The 19,922-nt window shown below is 36.1% G+C and overlaps 1 protein-coding gene across 1 annotated transcript; it reads left to right on the top strand.

Moving 5' to 3' along the window:
* Positions 1-617: 617 nt before the first annotated feature.
* LOC148302196 (uncharacterized) lies at positions 618-17,145 on the top strand. The gene is made up of 4 exons (XM_088272031.1): positions 618-716; positions 9,021-9,140; positions 11,666-11,812; positions 12,750-17,145. The coding sequence occupies exons 1-4, from the start codon at positions 618-620 to the stop codon at positions 16,059-16,061; spliced, it is 3,678 nt and encodes a 1,225-aa protein (XP_088128157.1). The 3' UTR covers positions 16,062-17,145.
* The last annotated feature ends 2,777 nt before the right edge of the window (positions 17,146-19,922 follow it).

Here is a 19,922-nt window from a genome sequence, read left to right as displayed (position 1 = left end):
TGACGCCTGAAAATGTCATTTTTAATTTTTATTACATTTATATTTATAACAATTATTTTTATTTAATCATTATGTGTCAATCATGGGTAGAATGATAAATGTTACACGTGTATAAAGCGATCACTTCACCTGCCTATAACAGGTCGTAAGCCCTGTAAATACCCAGACCTCAGTCCGACTTGTAAATAACTTAACTGGTAAAGTTATAAGCTTAAATAAAAATTGAAAACGATGTTTTCAAGCGTTTTCAAAGTATGTAAATATAATCCAGGATTCGGACCTCACATACAAATAAAAGTGTCTCTGCTTAATAAAAGCTCCCCAAATCCCACCATAGATGTCTCTAGTGAACTTTCGCACACTGTATTTCGAATTTCATCGCAACATCTAGAAGTTTTAAGAATTTGAGTAGTGTGGTTGTCAATCATGGGTAGAATTGGTGAATGATACACGCGTGTAAAGTGATCACTTACACCAGCTTATGCCCTGTAAATGCCCAGACTTGCATATTCTTCTTCATCTATGTTGAGATGTCAATAATAAATATTTTGTCATGTCTGATTTTTAATGACGTCAATTCCGTTTTTTTACAATTTTCCTTTTATTTCTTTTCACAGATGCTGCTTTTGAGATGCCTCGCTTTGGTTCTGATTGCAGATATATCGCTCGCCACAAAGCCTCCAGGATATATCGAAAAACCAAAAGTTTACGACCCTGTAAGTACCCCTCCTTAGAGAGACCAAATCATGAACTTATTTGATATTGTTTTCCTGCATTGAATGTTTAAAATAACCATTCTCCCCCCACCCATGTTTAAAGGGAAATACCTTAAAATATCCCAACAATAAAATTTAAAAAAAAAACATTAGCTTTTTAAATATTAAGTATTTTAAAAGCATTATTAAATTGGAGTAAGGTCCTTAAAATATATTGCCAGTACCCAAATTAACCAGCTGCCTGACATATATAAAATAAAACCCATTTTTTATATTTTCTCATTTATTTCTTTTAAATATGCTTCTTTTGCCTATTTATTATACCTGTTTATTGCTTTTTTGTATTTTGCCATGTATTAGTATTAGTTTTGGTTATTTAAAAAACAACCAAATAAGTCATTTTTAATATAAGTGATTTTTTCACTGTAATATTTATTCAATATTAACATGGACTGGTACCTGAAGCGGAGGGCTGATCACCTTTCCTTCATGTGCAAACGATCAAGATCACACTGCGTTAATATGACACAGTGCCCTATGCACCGTTGGGGTGCGGATAAGGGTTTTAATAAATAATAATGATTTTTTTTTAATTTGTTTCTTTATTATTTGTGTTCCAGTCTTGTTAACCTTAATCCCATGTCCCAAAATGAGAAATAAAAATTACTCATCAGGAATATTATATGTATATATGACTCATGTATGCAATATGTTTTGAAATTAATAATTAAATAAATAAAATTTGTGATATGGTAATATAACACTCTCCTTAACATATTGTTTTTTAACATCTCATCAAAGATGAAGAAGAATATGGAAGTTTGGGAATTTACGGGGCTGACGACCGTCATAGGCTGGTTTAAGTGATCACTTTACACAGGTGTAATATTCACCAATTCTACTCATTTTTGACAACCACACTTCTCAAATTCTTGGAAGATCTATATACATGAACCAATTTCGAAACGTTGTTCTTGAATCACTAGAACTTCACTAGAGACATCTATTGGTGAGATGAAAAGAAGCTTTTTATTGAGCAGAAACTCTTAAATTAGTATTTGAGGTCCTAATCCTGGATTATAATCACATCATTCATCACTCACTTTGTGTAATATAGGGTGTTTTTTGTACAAATTTCTCGCAATAAATTGATGGTGGCACCCGCCGTGCGGCATGTTGCGCCATCTTGTTGAAATCACAGCTCTGTCACGTCAATGCCATGCAACTGAGGTACAAAGAAGTCAGTAATCATATTTCTGTAGCGCTCTCCATTGACTGTAGCATTTTGGCCGGCATCGTCTTTTAAAAAATATGGGCCAATGATTCCACCTGCCCACGTGTGTAAAGTGATCGCTTAAACCAGCCTATGGCGGTCGTAAGCCCCCTAAATGCCCAGACTTCCATTTACTTTTTCATCTATGTTAAAATGGCAACAAAAAAAAGATTATTCTTCAACAATCCTCGACACTTTCAAATGAGTAATTTGTGAAAAGTGAAATTTATTCGATATATCGCTCACTCCTTTCAAGAACGTCATAAATCAAAAATCGTCAATTTCCAGTTATGCGTGTTTTCGGAATGCCCAGAAAATGTACATATCCCAGAAAAAAAGGCATATTTTTAACTTAATATTTACCCGCTACAGGGCAGAAAGTGATGTTTTTGCATTTGAAGACAAGGTATTGTTTTATTATTTTTTTTAAATAAACTAAATATTTTGCAAATGGAGAAAAAACCTTCAGATTTTACCTAAATAGATGTGTTGCACAGTAAAAATTTCAGTAATGGCTTGATATTTATTTTTAATACATTGTATAATATTTTTAAACTTTAAAAACGTTCTCCTGAAAAATCAAGTTTTTTTATTTATGACGTTCTTGAAAGGAGTGATATTATAAATAATAACCCTAAGGAAATCCGTAATTAATGATACACATATTACGTCGATATACACAGAACTAAAGGGAAAGTATTTTGGGCAAAAAATGATGACGTCTCGCTCATGTCACGTGTATAATTAAGGCTTAATAGTTTGGGAAGCTCATTACTCACCGAAAGTATAAGCATGTGATGGAAGGTGTAAAAAAATAGAGAGGCAAGGTCAATGTTACTCCGAACACAGTGGCGTAGAATGAAAATCATTATAGCATTGAGTGATGGGCAGTTCATTAACGGATAAAAAAACTCAAATAAATTGTAACTTAGTAATAAATAGCTTCTTTACATCTCACCAATAGATGTCTCTAGTGAAGTTCTAGTGATTCATGAACAAGGTTTCTAAATTGGTTCATATATAAAGAACTTCCAAGAATTTGAGTAGTGTGGTTGTCAATAATGGGTAGAATTGGTGAATGTTACACGTGTGTAAAGTGATCACTTAAACCAGCCGATGATGGTCGTCAGCCCCGTAAATGCCCAGACTTCCATATTCTTCTTCATCTTTGATGAGATGTCAAAAAATAATATGTAACTAAGTAACTAAGTGATTTTTTCACTCTAATATTTATTCAATATCACCCTGGACTGGTACGTGAAGCGGATGGCTGATCACCTTTCCTTCGTGTGTTAACGATCAAGATAACACTGCGTTTATATGCAGTGCCCTGTGCACCATTGGGGTGTGGATAAGGGTTTGATGATGATGAAGTAACTAACCATCTTGCCGCTTCCCCGAAAAGATAGGTAGAAAGAATAGAGCGCCACACCACTCTGTCTTTGAAAACATTCTTCGCTTCTTCCTTTGAACCTTGTAAATACCCAGATTATTAGTCCGCCTCCGTAGTGTAATGGTCAGCATGCTCGGCTACCGTTCTGGAGGTCCCGGGTTCGATTCCCAGGGGGGTTTAATAAATATAAGTGATATTTTCACTCTAATATTTATTCAATATTACACTGGACTGGTACCTGAAGTGGAGGGCTGATCACCTTTCCTTCATGTGTAATCGATCGAGATAACACTGCTTTTATATGAAGCAGTGCCCTATGCACCATTGGGGTGCGGTAAGGGATTAATTCAATTAATTTTAAATACCCAGATTTCCATATTTTTCTTCATGTACGTTGAGATGTCAAAAAATTTAATATTAACCACTATCCAGATTTGTGAATAAGAATTTGGACACACTCAAAATGTCCCGAATAAGATCGTAAATTATTTATTGTTCCATACGCGTACGCCACTGTTTCGTTATTTACACTCAAATCATTAAAAGCTAGGTACTCGAATGGCGATCCGCTAGTTTTAACCAATGCTTCCTTCAGTGGCGTGCCTAGGGTTTACCAGTAAGGCAAACCCATTATTTTTCACATTCGTGAATATATGATGCACCTATAATTTCTTCACCTCATATCATTCCCAGTATAGTAAGCACTCAGAAAGTATTATAAATATAAACAATGTATTGTAATCATTGTAAAAATATGCATACATGTAACTTTTGTAAGGTATAGCCATCACCTTTAAATAAAGAAAATGTTCACCATAATAAAATATCTTCCTCAGATATCACCATATAATGGCATGCATAGTGTTTAATAATCATATAAGCGCGCGATAATTTCAAAACAGTCATACATTAATTATGTATTTTTGACAATTTGGTCTAGATTTAGTCATTTTTATTTGGAGTTGTTAGGGCTTTTGGGCTTCTAGGGAAGTACCGCCACTGGCTTCCTTACACTTTTGTATTATTTGTATGTACATATTATAATACAATGCCTTCGCGCGAGATTCTGCATTTCTCCAAACAATTCGGATTGTAATTAAAGACTGGTCTTATTATCCGCTTAGTTCCCTTCCCATACAACGCTTCAGGATGGACAAAAACCAATGCTCGTTACAAATCACTTTCTTTCGCATTCAAATCAAGCCAAGTCCGTGGGAAAGGCCCATTGTTCCGCGCCTATACAAAATTTTGTAATGTGTAAAAAACAAATAAATAAAATAAATAATAATAAAAAACAAATAAACAAATAAATAAATCACGGGTTTTGATCATATTATAGCGACTGATATATAACTCTATCCACCCCATAGTCCTACACTGGGGTACTTCTATAAAATTAGATGATGGACTTACAATCTTGTATTTATTTAGATTGGCAGTGACAGGTATATTGAAAGCTTTTAAATGTTAATTCACAGTAAAATCGGGATACAATTTTATATTGTTTTACATTTTCAATAAATTTCACAAGTTAGTTAAAAAAAAAATTGCTTAGAAAGAGCAGATCTGTCAGGGAGCCTAGATGCTTCTGGTGGGACAGCTTTCAATATGTGTAGTGGTTAGCGCGCTAAGCTACCATTCAAGAGGTGCCGGGTTCGATTCCCAAGAGGGTCGAAATAAATATTAATCAGTCTAACATTTATTTAATATGACCCTGAACTAGTACCTGAAGCGGGAGGCTGATCACCTTTCCTTCGTATATTTAACGATCAAGATAACACTGTTTCTATACGATGCGGTGCCCTATGCACCATTAGGTGCGAATAAGGGTTACAAGATATATAACTCTTTCTCCTTCTCTCTATGTTATTTATGTCTTCTCTCTTGTAACGAAATGTGCCTCATAAACGTGACGCGTCCTTGAGATTTCCCTTTCAATTGTCATCCAATTATCGATGTTCGAATTGCCGACAAAAAATATTAATTTGAAGAAGACATCAGTTACAAATGAAATCCTGAAAAAATTGTAAAATGATTATTTTTATTTTTACTTATTAAAAATTAAACACTTGTATTATGCCATTAATTGAATTATATTTCACTACACTAGTTTCGAAAATTACGTACCTATGTTTTCGTCGACAGGTGAACAAAAAATAACCAGCAAAAAATTCACCATTCAAATTCAATTGCTCATCATTATTGTCTATGTTTTATTTATTTAAGTTTCTTGTAGAGAAAAGAAATAAGTACATTGGCGGGCTTATTGTTAAAAAGCAATATCTTCCAACCATCCAAAGACAGACTAGTGATGTTGGTCAAAACGTATGATACCATATATGGCTGTTTGCAATCAGAGGGTAGAGAGATAGTGTTTGAACGTTTAAAAAAAACATAAATTACAAATTGATGATAATGAGGAAGGCAAAGGAAAAAGGTAGTTTAGGGAAGGAGGTAGAGGAGAAAACTAAGGGAGGAGGTTTAATGGATAGTTAGGAATCTAATGATAAATAGTAATGTCTCAGACGTTTCTTGAAAGTTATTAGAGAAGGTGCATTTGTTTACGGGGAGAGGTAATTCATTCCATAGTCTGGCTGTTTGGACAGAAAAGGAATTATTGAAGAATGATGTGTTATAGCGAGGGATGGAAAGTGTTCTGTCTTGGGAAGAACGAAGTGACAGACTATGATCTGAGAGGTATATACAATTTTCAGCCAGATATTAAGGTGGATTGTGGCTGTAAAGAATATTATTAAGTAGTGCGAGAGATTTATCCCTGGCTCTACCCGACCGAGTTTCTTCAGAGTATGCTTGCCTACAATAGTTTAGAGACTAGAAGGAATGTGTATTTGATGAAGCATTTTTATCCATTGTTGCGCGGTATGATCCATAATCCTGAAATTATCCGGAGCATTGGTCTGTATGTTCCCGATAGTTACCTAAGACAGCGTCGGCATAGATTGTTTCACATTCCTATACACAGGACCAACCTGCCAATGGTTATGCCTGTAGGAAGAGCTACCGCTATGTTGAACAATATCTCATTGGATATTGATCTGTTCCATGTGTCTGGAGGAGTTTTCCGAAGCGGGATTCTTCTACACCTTTAGCAATACGGCTGTCCAAACTCAAAACACAGTAAGGGACATTTTTTTGTAGTATGTTTTTTTGCATTTCTGGACTAAGTAGATTCTACTTAGTCCAAAAACGCAGAAAAATGTACTACAAAAAAAGATGTCCCTTACTGTGTTTTAAGTTTGGACAGCCGAATAGTTTTTGCATATTTTAGATTTTTGTACATATTCAATGAATACACTTTAATCATATTTTTTTTAGTTTGTAATGTATATGTTAATTGAAAATAAATAAATTGAATTGAATAAATTGAATTGAATTGAATTGAATTTATGCACTGGTTGAAATGAAGCCATTTCAGTTCCGTGCGAGAAGGTGAAACATGGTCATATTTTTTTAAAATTCTAAATGTAACGGATGCTTTGATTTTGAGGATGATCCACACGATTTATAAGATCAACGTTCGCAATGTTCCCATTAAAGTCCCAACCCCTTAACCCGACTGTTACTGCCAACGGTACTGGAACACTTGTGATGAGGAAGACGGAAACGCGCAAATGAATACAATTATTTATGTAATTGTTGGGTAATATATCAAAATAAAACAAGGTTTTTGCTGGATTGAATTCTACATTTATTTATGTATATCTTAATACGTGACGCGTTTCGTCTTCTTAGGACATAATCCATCACTGCTCCTTGTATTATTTTGGATATATTACCCAACAATTCAATATGGAATTCTACCAATTGTCTGCAGTTACAATAAATAAATTATTTATTTATTAAAAATTACAAACAACATTTTGAGTGTGTCCAAATACTTGTTCACAAAATCTAGATTATCTCCAATTACAGGAGGTATTTTCATATTATTTTTTGACATCTCATCAAAGATGAAGAAGAATATGGAAGTCTGGGTATTTACGGGGCTTACGACCGTCATAGGCTGGTTTAAGTGATCACTTTACACACGTGTAACGTTCACCAATTCTACCTATTATTGACAACCACACTACTCAAATTCTTGGAAGTTCTATATATATGAACCAATTTAGAAACCTTGTTCATGAATCACTAAAACTTCACTAGAGACATCTATTGGGAATAATGGGTAGAATTGGTGAATGTTACACATGTGTAAAGTGATCACTTAAACCAGCCTATGACGGTCGTAAGCCCCGTAAATACCCAGACTTCCATATTCTTCTTCATCTTTGATGAGATGTCAAAAAACAATATAAAAATTACAAAGTTATAAGAACAAAGCGACACCAATTTATCGAAAATTATAACACTTATTAAGGCGAGAAGAACAAAGCAACACCAATAGAAAAGAGCGACCGCAACGTATACAAGTTTGAATATTAATCTAATCTGAGCACACCAATATTGGGCCTCCACCCCTTATACCAGTGAAACCTCTATCTATCGTTCCTCGAATAATCGTTTTCCCGGATGTGTCGTTTATTTCTTCTACCCCGAATTCACTTCATACAAAAAAAGATCGCATCGATCGTTTCTGTCCACCATTTTACCGTATTCATCGTTTGAATTATGCTACATATTTGATATAATATGTCTGTTTTTTTTACATTTTTTAAAAAAATTCTCAATTTTGTTACATTCAACGACAATATTCCTATGTGTGGTATACAGACTATCAAAAGCTTGTGTGACGGATACAGCAGAAGAGGTCTGATGATCTTAGGGTTCTGTTCAACTTTGTATTTTATGTTTGTTAATAAATACATTTACATGTCCGCCTCCGTAGTGTAATGGTCAGCACGCTCGGCTACCGTTCTGAAGGACCCGGGTTCGATTCCCAGGGAGGGTAAGAATAAATATGAGTGATTTTTTCACTGTAATATTTATTCAATATTACCCTGGACTGGTACTTGAAGCGGAGAGCTGATCACCTTTCCTTCATGTGTAAACGATCAAGATAACACTGCGTTTATATGACGCAGTGCCCTATGCACCATTGGGGTGCGGATAAGGGTTTTATTATTATTATTACATCTAAAACTTGTATTCTTAATATTTCAACCCACCAATGGTTTATGCAGATTGGAGGGACGATATTTTTACTCGATCGCATGTCCTTATGTATTGACTTCTTTATCCCGCATTCATTGTTTTCCCGCATTCATAGTTTATTTCACTAGGTCCCATTACAAACGGTAGATAGAGGTTTCACTGTATACGATTTTAAAGGCGTTGCATGTGGTGGGGACAGTATTGTAGACATTTAAAACATAATGAACTGCATCTCTTTGTTCTTCTCGAATACATTTATGCCTACAATTTTAATAAACAAATTGTTATAAAAAATACCCTGGACTGGTACCTGAAGCGAAGGGCTGATCACCTTTCCTTCGTGTGTAAACGATTAAGATAACACTGCGTTATATGAAGCAGTGCCCTATGCACCATTGGGGAGCGGATAAGGGTTTTATTATTATTATTATAAAAAATACACAATTTTTGGGCATGAACACCGACCCCCTTCTCTAGTTTTAAAAATCAACGAATAAAATTATTGTTACTGTTATGATTCCAGAATCCTCCTGACTACAAGTATAGCTACTCGATTTCGGACAAGACGGGAGGACAGCAGGGACACCTGGAGAACAGGAAAGGCGAACACACACAAGGGCGATACTTCGTAGACGATCCTAAAGTAACAATCACTTCATTATCCTTAGGACGTTTGTCCACTACTCGCAATTTGACCGTCCGGCAGTCCGGTTTTGAAAAATGAGAGCGACTACGACAGTGTAGCGTGATCAAATTAACGCGCAACGTGTTCACGCATCAATCAAGAGCACCGATCCGAAAAAAAATGGACAAAAGCTTGTGCTTTTGCTTGGCTTGTGCCAATTGTCGTTTTAAAACGCTAACTGACGTGCAGGACGGTAAAATTCCTTGTAATTCCGGGTAGTAGACAAGCGCCCTTAGGGCGTTTGTGCACTACATGAAACTTTACCATCCGGCACTTCAGTTAGCGTGATAAAATGACGATTGGCTTGTGCTTTTGTCTATCTTTCTTCGGATCAGAGCTCTTGATCGGTGCGTGAACACATTGCGCATAAATTCGATCATGCTAAACTGTCATTGTCGCTTTTATTTTTCAAAACCGGACTGCCGGACGGTAAAGTTCCGTGTAGCGCACAAGCTACCTTACTCTTTTACTTTATTATACTCAATAGTTTTGCCCAAATATTTGTTCACAATATTCATCCGCTTAGGATTTATTTATATCTACATATGTGAAGGTCCTCACCAAAACGTTATATTTCCACTCAAATGTGTGAAAGCAAAAAGCCGCAAGTTAAAAACAGTAGCTTTGAGATAAACAAGTTTAAAATCAACTTAAAATTATGCTTTTTGCCAAAACATGTATCAAATTAAAACAATTTTGCGGCTATTTGGATAATGAATATCTCGGTAAAGGAAAGAGATAGAGCAAAATCTGTGATTGTATATGATAGAGGCCAGTTATAAGAATGCTTAGAGCCGTGTTACGCCAAACAGCTGCTACTTGAGTTACAGCTGATGTTCTTTACATATTAGTATTATAAATGATTTTAAGTAATCAGGAATTCTAGCTTGTAAAATTGTTACGTTTTGGCACGATTTAATGATTTTATATTGGTTTAAACTACATCTGGATGGCTTGACTCTGGCCAATATCTGTACCCGACGGATTCTCCAGTTCTTTGGACACGTTGCGCGTGGCAACGAGGATAGCCTGGAACGACTAGTTGTGATCGGTAGCCTGGAGGGAAAGAGAGGGAGAGGAAGATCCCCACACGATGGACCGATCAAATTAAGGCAGCAGCAGGCACCTCGGTGGTTGGAGCGCTTTGGTCAAGGGATAACTGGAGAAGAGTCATTGCTTCTGCAAGGGTCACAGCCCTCAGCAATGAGGATTAAGACGGAGAAGAAGAAGAATATTGGTTTACCACAGAATTGGTCATGTTTTGTTTGCAACTTAATTAAGATTTTGATAGAATAGAGTAAACAGAAAAGATTTGCATTTAAAGAATTATATTTTATATTGGAATTGTAACTTTTTGGTGAGAACCTCCACATATCAGCATTAATGAGGAAGAATATGGAAGTCTGGGTATTTACAGGGCTTTTGTCATAGACTTGTTTAAATGACCACTTTTTTTATGATTTGAGTTGCATTTATTATTAACGTTGCTTTTTATGTACAAGGTTTATAGATTCGTAGATAATTTTTTGTTTCTTTCAGCTAAAAAACATGTTTTTTTGTAATCTGTGTTGGGAACAGGAGGGATAATCTAGCGTGAGCCAATCAGGAACTTTTCAGCATTTGCTCATTGCAATCAGTTATAGCAAATAAAAACCTTTCAGCGGAAGCTAAACTGGCAGTGCACAACGGAGTCCTGGTTCCAACTCTAATGTATGGAAGTGAAACATGGAGTTGGCAAAAGAAGGATGAAAGTAGACTGAATGCAGTCGAAATGCGATCTCTCAGAAGAATGTGCGACAAAACGATGTATGATAGATGTACGAATAGTGAAATAAGGAAGGAATGCAAAGCTGAGATAAGCATTATCGATAAAATTAAGAAAGGTGTGTTGAGATGGTTTGGACATGTGGAACGAATGAGTGACGAGAGAACGGTAAAACAAATTTATGAGGCGAATGTTAGCGGGAAAAGCAGAGGAAGACCGAGAAAAACATGGCACGATCAGGTATGCCAAATACTTGAAAGTGGTCAGGTTTGGAGTCGTAACAATCGGCGGGTATGTATGAGGAGATGCATGAACGTGGAAGAGGCGAAGAATGTTTGCAAGGACAGAGTGGTGTGGCGCTCTATTCTCTCTGCCTACCCCTGCGGTAAGTGGCGTGATGGTTAGTTAGTTAGTTAGCTCATTGCAAAATTCTGGCATAATTAAGTATTTCAAATATTCGAGATTGGTCTGGTCAGGAATCGGTATAACCGGTGTGTATGTATTAGGACATGCATGAGTGTGGAAAAGGCCAAGATTGTTTGCAGACAGGTCAGTGTAGCGTTCTTTTATCTCTGCCTACGCCTGTGAAAAGCGGCGTGATGGTTAGTTAGTTGGTTAGTTTTAGTTATATTTCATAAACGTTGAAATGAAAAGTGGGTGAAACCCTACTCTTTGCTTGACAGGGTATTTTATAATATATATATATTTATTATTTCAGGAGGCATCTTCCCAAGAAGTCCGCTACTTGGCTGATGACTGGGGCTTCCATCCTGTGGTCCAGTACAGCAGCAGAACGGCTTCTAGCCACTCCAGCACGAGACTAGCTCTTGGAGAAGCTGCTGTCAACGGTCTTCCTGCTCCAAAGGTAGGATTGAAAGATATTCATTTATCATTGCGTTGTAGCGTTCAAAAACTGCCTTAAGACTCGTAGTTTAATTAACTGTTCGAGGTGCTAAATATTTTATGCATGGTATGATAAATGAATACCTAGCTCTCTTAGACTCATCAAAAGATTGCTTATAAATAAAAAGGCACTTACTCGACCACAGATCACAGTCTATTCATTTAAGTTAAAAATAAAATACAAGCGAGGACTCTAAAACTATCTTTCAGAGGCGTTAGGAGCTGTTTCCTATTTTTATTTTCATCATTATTAATTTTTTATCGGTGGGAACATACACAATAGGGGGGAGGCTTTAGTCTTTACGATATTACTAATTATAAGTGTTTTATTATTTAACTCTTACCACTCTGTAGGCCAGACATTCTGGCCCGTATGATTCTAGCAGGCAGCTCCGTGGGCCACAATGTCTGGCCCGGCACAGGTATAACATTAATCACTGATTTCTCTATCGCCCAAGTATATTCTACTAAAAAAACATTTTAGATAAATACAGTTAACCTTAATTAACATGGTCATATGAATTACCAGACAAAGTGTCCTAAAATTAGGGAACAAAATAATTTTTTTAATGGCAGAGAAACGTCGAATTTTTTTTATCAGAGTAGCTGATCAGTTATGAGAAAAAATGGTCAGAGTGGAAAGGGTTAAAAATCAATACATAATACCACAAAGTGACTGCCGAATTAATTAATTATCTATTCTCATACCTACAGCGGTTCTGGTACAACAAATTTTAAAATAGTATTTCTCCCATCACTGCCAAAATGCCAAAAATAAAACTTCCTGTTGCCAGATATTTTTTTCATTATAAAAACAAAATGAAATTGACATTTTACTTGAATAACTTGTTACCGATGGTGCCAATTTTTTCTGCTAAATTACTATTTTATTATTTCAGGATTCGTCTCCAATAGTTCCGTTGCTTGCTGGAACTGTTCTCCCCGCTGGAACATCAACCGATGGATTCATCCATCATGACAACACTAACGGAGTCCTGACTCATCACCCCATGACCATCCAACCATCGGCTTCTCCATTAACGATTTCTCCAACTCCCAGCATCGTCCTGACCAACCAACCGACCCCTCAAAACCTCGTGACCTTTGGTTCAACTGTTCCAGTTGTTTTACAAAAGTCCCCCGAAATTGTACCCACGCATGTTCTGAACCCTATACAACCAGAAGCTTACAGCCAAGAACAAACACTTCACAGTTCACCAAATGGAGGAGTCAAGTATTCTTCTAATATTGGAGGAGACAAATCTAAATCATTCGTCAACGTTGAATTAGGAAACTTAAATGGAAACGCTGCAAATGTCTTAAACAACCAGTTATCAGAACACGGTGGCCCACGATATGAAGCCGTCATCAATTCTGGACAGACAATACAACCAACGCTGCTACCAAACAAATTTGTCAATATACAACATGGAGTCAGATATGATATAGTGCCTAATGATGAAGGAAACGATTCTAATTACAACGCAGTACAGCAAGTCGATGATGCAGGGAATCCGGAACCGACTGAGTACCTGCTTACAACACAACTCAACGGACAGTTTGGAGAGAAGTTGGCACCGAACAGAGGACCTGGCAACATTGTACAATCCAGACGGAACAAGTCTAAATTTGCACCAAAGAAAAATGTGTACATAGCGTCAACAACGCAAGCTCCTTTACTGAGCTCTACTGTTAGCATTTCCCCCCAGCAAAATAACGATGGTTATACGAAATTGGTCCAGTCTACGCAAAATCTTGTTTCAAATGAAGATTTATTGAATATCAACGGAGCCGCAGAAGATGAAGTACATGTAGAGCAAGGAAATGTCGTTACTAATCAGCCGGCAAATAATATTTTTAACTTACGAGGTTCGATCAAGCCACCTACCGGAGCTGGAATTATCTCCATCGAGAGAGGCCAAGACTACAGATATCCTCAGGAAGTTTCCGTTCAGACTCCTATTATCGTTCCAGATTTTGATTATGATTTATCTAACAATGAAGTTTCGTCTACGCAGTCATCTCTTAATACAGTCGTCTCTCAAAGCTTACAGCGCGCGGATCAAAATCAAAACATTTATTCAACTACTCAGAGCACCATCGTTTCGGATAAAGTGTTAGATTACATAACGCAACAGAGTTTCACTAAACCGATCAGCGGAACAATTGTCGTCACCCCAAGGCCCGTGAGCCAAAAGTTTTTAGCTCCTTTAACAGCGGGATTGAGCCTCGTCACCTCGAATAATGTCGAAAAGTATCTCGACTGCGCTCACACTGAAAATTCAGACGTGAAATTTGTAGAGGACGATATCATCGAACAAGAAAATGAAGAAAAGAAAGCTATTGATTCAGAAATCAAGAAGTTATCGCAGACTTTTGGTAATCAAATCCAAGTGACGACTGACAATCAGATTCAGTATCCTAGCGCATTAGAGGAATCTAAGAAAATTCAGGTTAATTCGAATCAACAACTCTACCAGCTTGGAGCCCAGCAAGTCTTGATACACCCGGCGGAGCAGCAAGACCAACTGGCCGCAGAGGAGATAAACCAGCAACTCGAAGAAAGCCAAGAAGAATCAGTCAAACAGGAATCCCATCAACAGCAGTATATAAACCAGCGCCAAGCCGTTAACAACCAAATTTTACAGCAGATTCCAAATCAGCAATACAATACACCTAACCATCAAGTGATTTACCCAGGACAAGGAGGCGTTGTTCAGAACACAGTTCACTCAGTTTTAGGCTCTGAATCGAATGAACATAATCAAGTCGATTACAACAAAGTGCACAGAGAAGCTGCTGGATTACAAGTAATCGGTTGCAACGACGATTACTCTCATGGCCAAGTCAATAACAATCCTTCACCTTTATCGTACAGTCAAACGAACCTTTACGCCACTCACAATGGTAACTATCAACAATATTCCGCTGGCCCATATCAAGTTCAACATCAAGAAAGAGCGCATTCTCACCAACCGCAATATTATTATGTTCCCCAGCAGAATGCACACCAACAGTCCTATTCATCCCTCAACATAGCCCCTTCGCAACAATATTTGATCTATGGAACTCCGCATAATATTCCTCTCCAGCAAATGAGGCAAAACTACAATATAATTTATCCCCAAGGTACAGATGCAACGGTCACTCAAAATCCGGGACATCACCAGACAATTGCGGCTCCGCTGCATGTTTATCACCCTTATCCGGTTGACAGAATCGTTGAGAAAAAGATACCTTATCCTGTTACAGTTGAAAAAATTGTAGAAAGGAAAGTACCGATTGAAGTAAAGGTACCTTACCCGGTTGAAAAAATAGTTGAAAAGGTCATAGATCGACCAGTTGAGGTTACGAGGTATGTTGACAAACCGTACCCTGTTGAAAAGCGCGTACCTTACCCTGTTCAAGTTGAAAAGATTGTAGAAAAAAAGGTACCTTACCCAGTTGAAGTTAAAGTACCTTACAAAGTAGAAGTCGGTGTGCCGTATCCTGTAGAGAAAATTGTAGAAAAACAAGTTCACGTACCTGTTCATGTAAATGTTCCTTACCCAGTTGAAAAAGTTGTGGAAAAGATTGTCGAAAAACCCATTCACGTAACGAAATACGTAGACAAACCCTATCCAGTAGAAAAACGTGTGCCTTACCCGGTACACATCGACAGAATCGTCGAGAAAAGGATCCCTTACCCTGTGGAAGTGAAGGTTCCATACAAAGTCGAGGCCCAAAATCAAGTTCCTTACACTCTCTTGTACCCGACGCAGTACGCGACAACCAATATCTTGCAAAGCCAGCAAACCAACAGCGCCTGGCAAAATGGCTTCAACCATCAAAACATCGGTCAGTATTCACAAAGCAACCAGGTAGGATTGGAGCAGTCTAAATATGCAGCATTCTCGCAAGACAACGACTTGTCTGGCTACTCTTACAACAAGCCGAAAATTCCCTTTATATCTTCACCTCAAGACAATACTTACAAAGGCATTCAGCAATACCCTATGAGTGTCGCCACATACATTGGTCCACCACCTGTGAGATCATCCCACCACGCGTGGAATTTTGGAAACATCAACTTGAACAACGAGAATTTAAACAGCGGAAAATCAGAAAGGTCCAACAGAGGCTACAGAATAGAGTATGGGTTCAAACCTCCTCTAGTACCAAGCCTAGAAGTCGACCTTAACGGACGTCCCATAAAAAGGGAGATTCAGTAAAATTGACAACACTACCATGTCTTCTCAGTCAACAGCAACAGTGATGATCTAGTTAGAAATAAGATAAGATTTGTAATTTTTGAACAAATATACACATTGTGAAGGTCTTCATAAGTCCACAACAATAAAATTATTACAGATTATTTGGTGGCTTCAGGAGATCTAAAGATCTAAAGACGTTTGAAGAGACCAAAATTAAAACCTCGTTCAAGTTGTCAAAATCGATCGAATTATGCTTCAGATCGATCTGTCATCAACTCTTTTCTCGCGACTAAATACGGCTTGATTTTTTGACACTGAAATTGGGTAAAAAAGATGAAAAAAAAAACAAAAAACAGTGTTGAATTTTTTACTACGTATTCGTAACAAACGACCAATCTAGTTGTATTAATTAGGTTTAATTTACACGTAAGTACATGCCATTATTATTTAATTATAAGCTTTAAGTAAATACCTTAATTGTTAAATTGATTTATTGCGAAAAGAGAAATTATTTTCAACCATTGTTTTCACACAATTTATCATTTTTATAGTATATTGTGGAATTTCTCTCACTATTTTTAAGAAAAAACAACGATCAAACTTATACTTGTATATTATTATATTGTCATACTCAGATAAAAGAGACTAAGTGCAAAAAAAATTACATTATTTCCCTTTGAAAATTCGAAGAAGTGTATTAATTTTAGCTTCTTTTTTATGTCAATTATAATCTGAATAATAAATTATTTCTTTCGTAAATTTTATTAGAAAATTTTCAAATAAAATTGACTAACCTTTGAATATTAGCATCATTACACGCGTATTATTTATATAAAAAAATGTTGATATATTTTTTTGTGTTTTTGCTTGTGTACCGTTGTAAATATAAATCGCAAGAGAGAACTCGCTTTTTTTAAACAAGTAATAACGTAATCCGATGACGTCGTGTTTTGTTTATATTCGCGCCATTTAAAATACAGAAAATTTAATAATTTATACATTCATTTCTTCTTGTAATAAGAATCAAACCGATTGTCTTATGATCTTTCTTTATAATTTATTTACTAGTAGTAATAAATAATAATAATAATAATAAAATCGTAATTTTACTGTACCTGGGTAAGAGTTTTTGCACACTACGCCATAACTACTGCCTTTTTATTACATGCATTTTAAAAATATGATACATATAAAAAAAATATTTTCTACATACCTAATAAAGATGTTACCTTATTTTTCGCCTGTGTTTTATTTTTCAAGTTTCATTTATGTTCTATACTTATTTAATGTATTTTTTTTGGTGAGAGTTACGTATAATATTTAGGTACCTTGCTTATATTATGTACAAGGTTTATAGATCACTAAGTGGATTTTAGTTGCTTCTAGCTAAAAACATATTTTATTTTAATCTGTATTGGAACAGGAGAGATAATCTAGTGTGGACCAATCAGGAACTTGTTAGCATTTACTCATTGCTGGGAGGAAACCATGTACAACTCAGGAGAAGGCGGACTGCTGACTGTCGTCAACAGACCTTCCGTTCCACTAGAAGAGGGTTCGGCATGTTGTGTTCTAGATTGGTTTATGGTAGCAATGTCCTTCACTAGTTTTATCATGTATGATAGATACCACCTTTCGTGAGAGTTATTCCTTATGAACTAACACGGATCCGATGTCGGATAGGTCCTCACCCAGGCTCCTGCAACGCGCCTCCAGCTGTTGTCTTTAAAAGCTGAAATGGGGACAAAGCATAAACAGGTGAGGGACATCTGGAGATGTCTCATGTGATAATAGTAGTATACATTTTATACCATTCGTATAAAATTTCCTTTTACACTCTGAGAATACATGATAACAGGCCACGAGTAAACATGTCTCCTTTTAAATTGCCATTATCAGAACATGTTTAGCTACACTCCGAGCATAAGGAGGGTTTCTAGCCAGTAACATAAAACCTCGTTATACCGGACTAATCTGAGAAAGGTGTCCATTATAAAAATAAGTTTAAAATAATAATAAAAAAGAAAGGTGTCCATTATAAAAATAAGTTTAAAATAATAATAAAAAACTTGGAACAAAATCAACACTGCATTATAAACAAAATTCTATTTAATGTCTTCGGACACTCGTGTTTCTGCCTAGAATTTTCACTCATTACAAGAAATTACAGTCACTATAAACATAAAGAGTAAATCCACTCACGAGTAGGCAAAGGCTATAAATGTATAAATTTGAAGCCTAAATAGGGCCATGATAAGCGGTGTTGCATAAGCCGAAGCTAGATTTCAGAGTCACTCGGACGTTAGGTAAAAAAAGAGGTGACATTTTTGTTTGCTAGCGACGCTCTTGCTTTCGGTAATCCTGGCTTGAAAAAAGAATCAAATTTTGTTCGCACTTATGAAGTTTTGAGACATAATTTGTGATTATCATGGCCGCTATAAATTGTTTACACGCGGCGACACTTGAATTTACGCATGTGCAATATTAACAGGCCAGTCAGTTATATCCGAAGTCCGAGAAATAAATATCCGTTACATCGAAACTTTAAATACCCTTTTCGTGATCATTTGAATGGACATTCTGAACATAAAAGCGGTTTCTCACCACTAAGAAATAGCGTTTGCATTTTCAAAAGCCACTTCTATGCAAATAAAAATCGAAATCATTATCTATTTTTGTATTTGTATGAAATATTTATTTAAATTTGCTAAAAACGTGGTCAGGTGGTATAAAACTAGACACCCTTCAGAGAAAGTAGTGTTTTACAAGTAGGTACTTACAGAAAACTTACATATCCTACATATTTTTATAAAATAGTTATTTTTAATTTTGTATTTCCCGTTTGATAGTCAGGTTGTTGTTGTATATTTAAAATTCGTTTATGGCTCTTTTCAATGCAGTAACATTCACCATCGTTCAATGTCCCATGGCAGGTTGTAGAGTTCTCAGTACTTCAATCTGCTTTCTCCTTTAGCTGTTCAACAAAATCATTTTCCTTCTTCCTTTTCCTCCCTTGCCTTCTATTTTTCCTTGTGTTATCTCAGCTATATGTCTGTTATATACATTTTAATATATACTCATTTTAAATATACGGCCAAAAGTTTTTCTTAGAAAAAATAGCCTTTAAATTCTACCGTATAATATTTCAGGATTTTTAAATTGTGGCTTAGATGATTTTATATTGACATCTTAAAAAATATGAGGAAGACACCACTTCTGAGTTCATTATTGGTAACTAGTATTGACATACGAGAACTAGAGATCTTTGTAATTGGTTGTAATTACACCTGTTGATGAGAACATTTGTAGTTCTCAAAAGTAGTCGCGTTTACATTAATAAACTCAAAAGGTGTTTTTTTAAACATCTTAATATAGATGAAGAAAAATATGGAAGGCTGAGTATTTACAGGGCTTATACGACCTGCTTATAGGCTGGTATAAGATCACATTATACACGATGATGGTTTTATTTATATACAGTCGATTTACAAATCAAAAAATCAAGAACCAATTTAGTAATCCGGTTTAAAAAATTATTAAGCCAGTTTTTTGTCAGGATGACATATAAAATTGTGTATTATTAAATTATTTTTATCATGACTAGTATATTTACATAACGAACACGAGATGGGGTTGGCAGAAGCATCACTCAACATGTGTGTTTTTAAATTTACTTGACGCTAACTTGCACATTGACACTCTGAACATGAAAAGGGTTTATTAATATGAGTTTTCATGTGTCTTAAAAGACGATTCAAATGAGCATTTATATCCACATTTCGTGCATGAGAAGGGTTTCTCACGAGTATAGATAAGATTGTGTCTTTTCAAATCACGACTCCGTGAACATTTATACTTACAATCGGAACAGCAGAATGG

This window comes from Brachycentrus maculatus, unplaced genomic scaffold (assembly GCF_059751285.1).
Source record: "Brachycentrus maculatus isolate JH-2025_06_01 unplaced genomic scaffold, ASM5975128v1 h1tg000475l, whole genome shotgun sequence".
In the NCBI taxonomy this organism is placed as follows: domain Eukaryota; kingdom Metazoa; phylum Arthropoda; class Insecta; order Trichoptera; family Brachycentridae; genus Brachycentrus; species Brachycentrus maculatus.
Note: the sequence above shows the minus strand (reverse complement) of the source record. Positions and strands in the feature narration are given on the sequence as shown.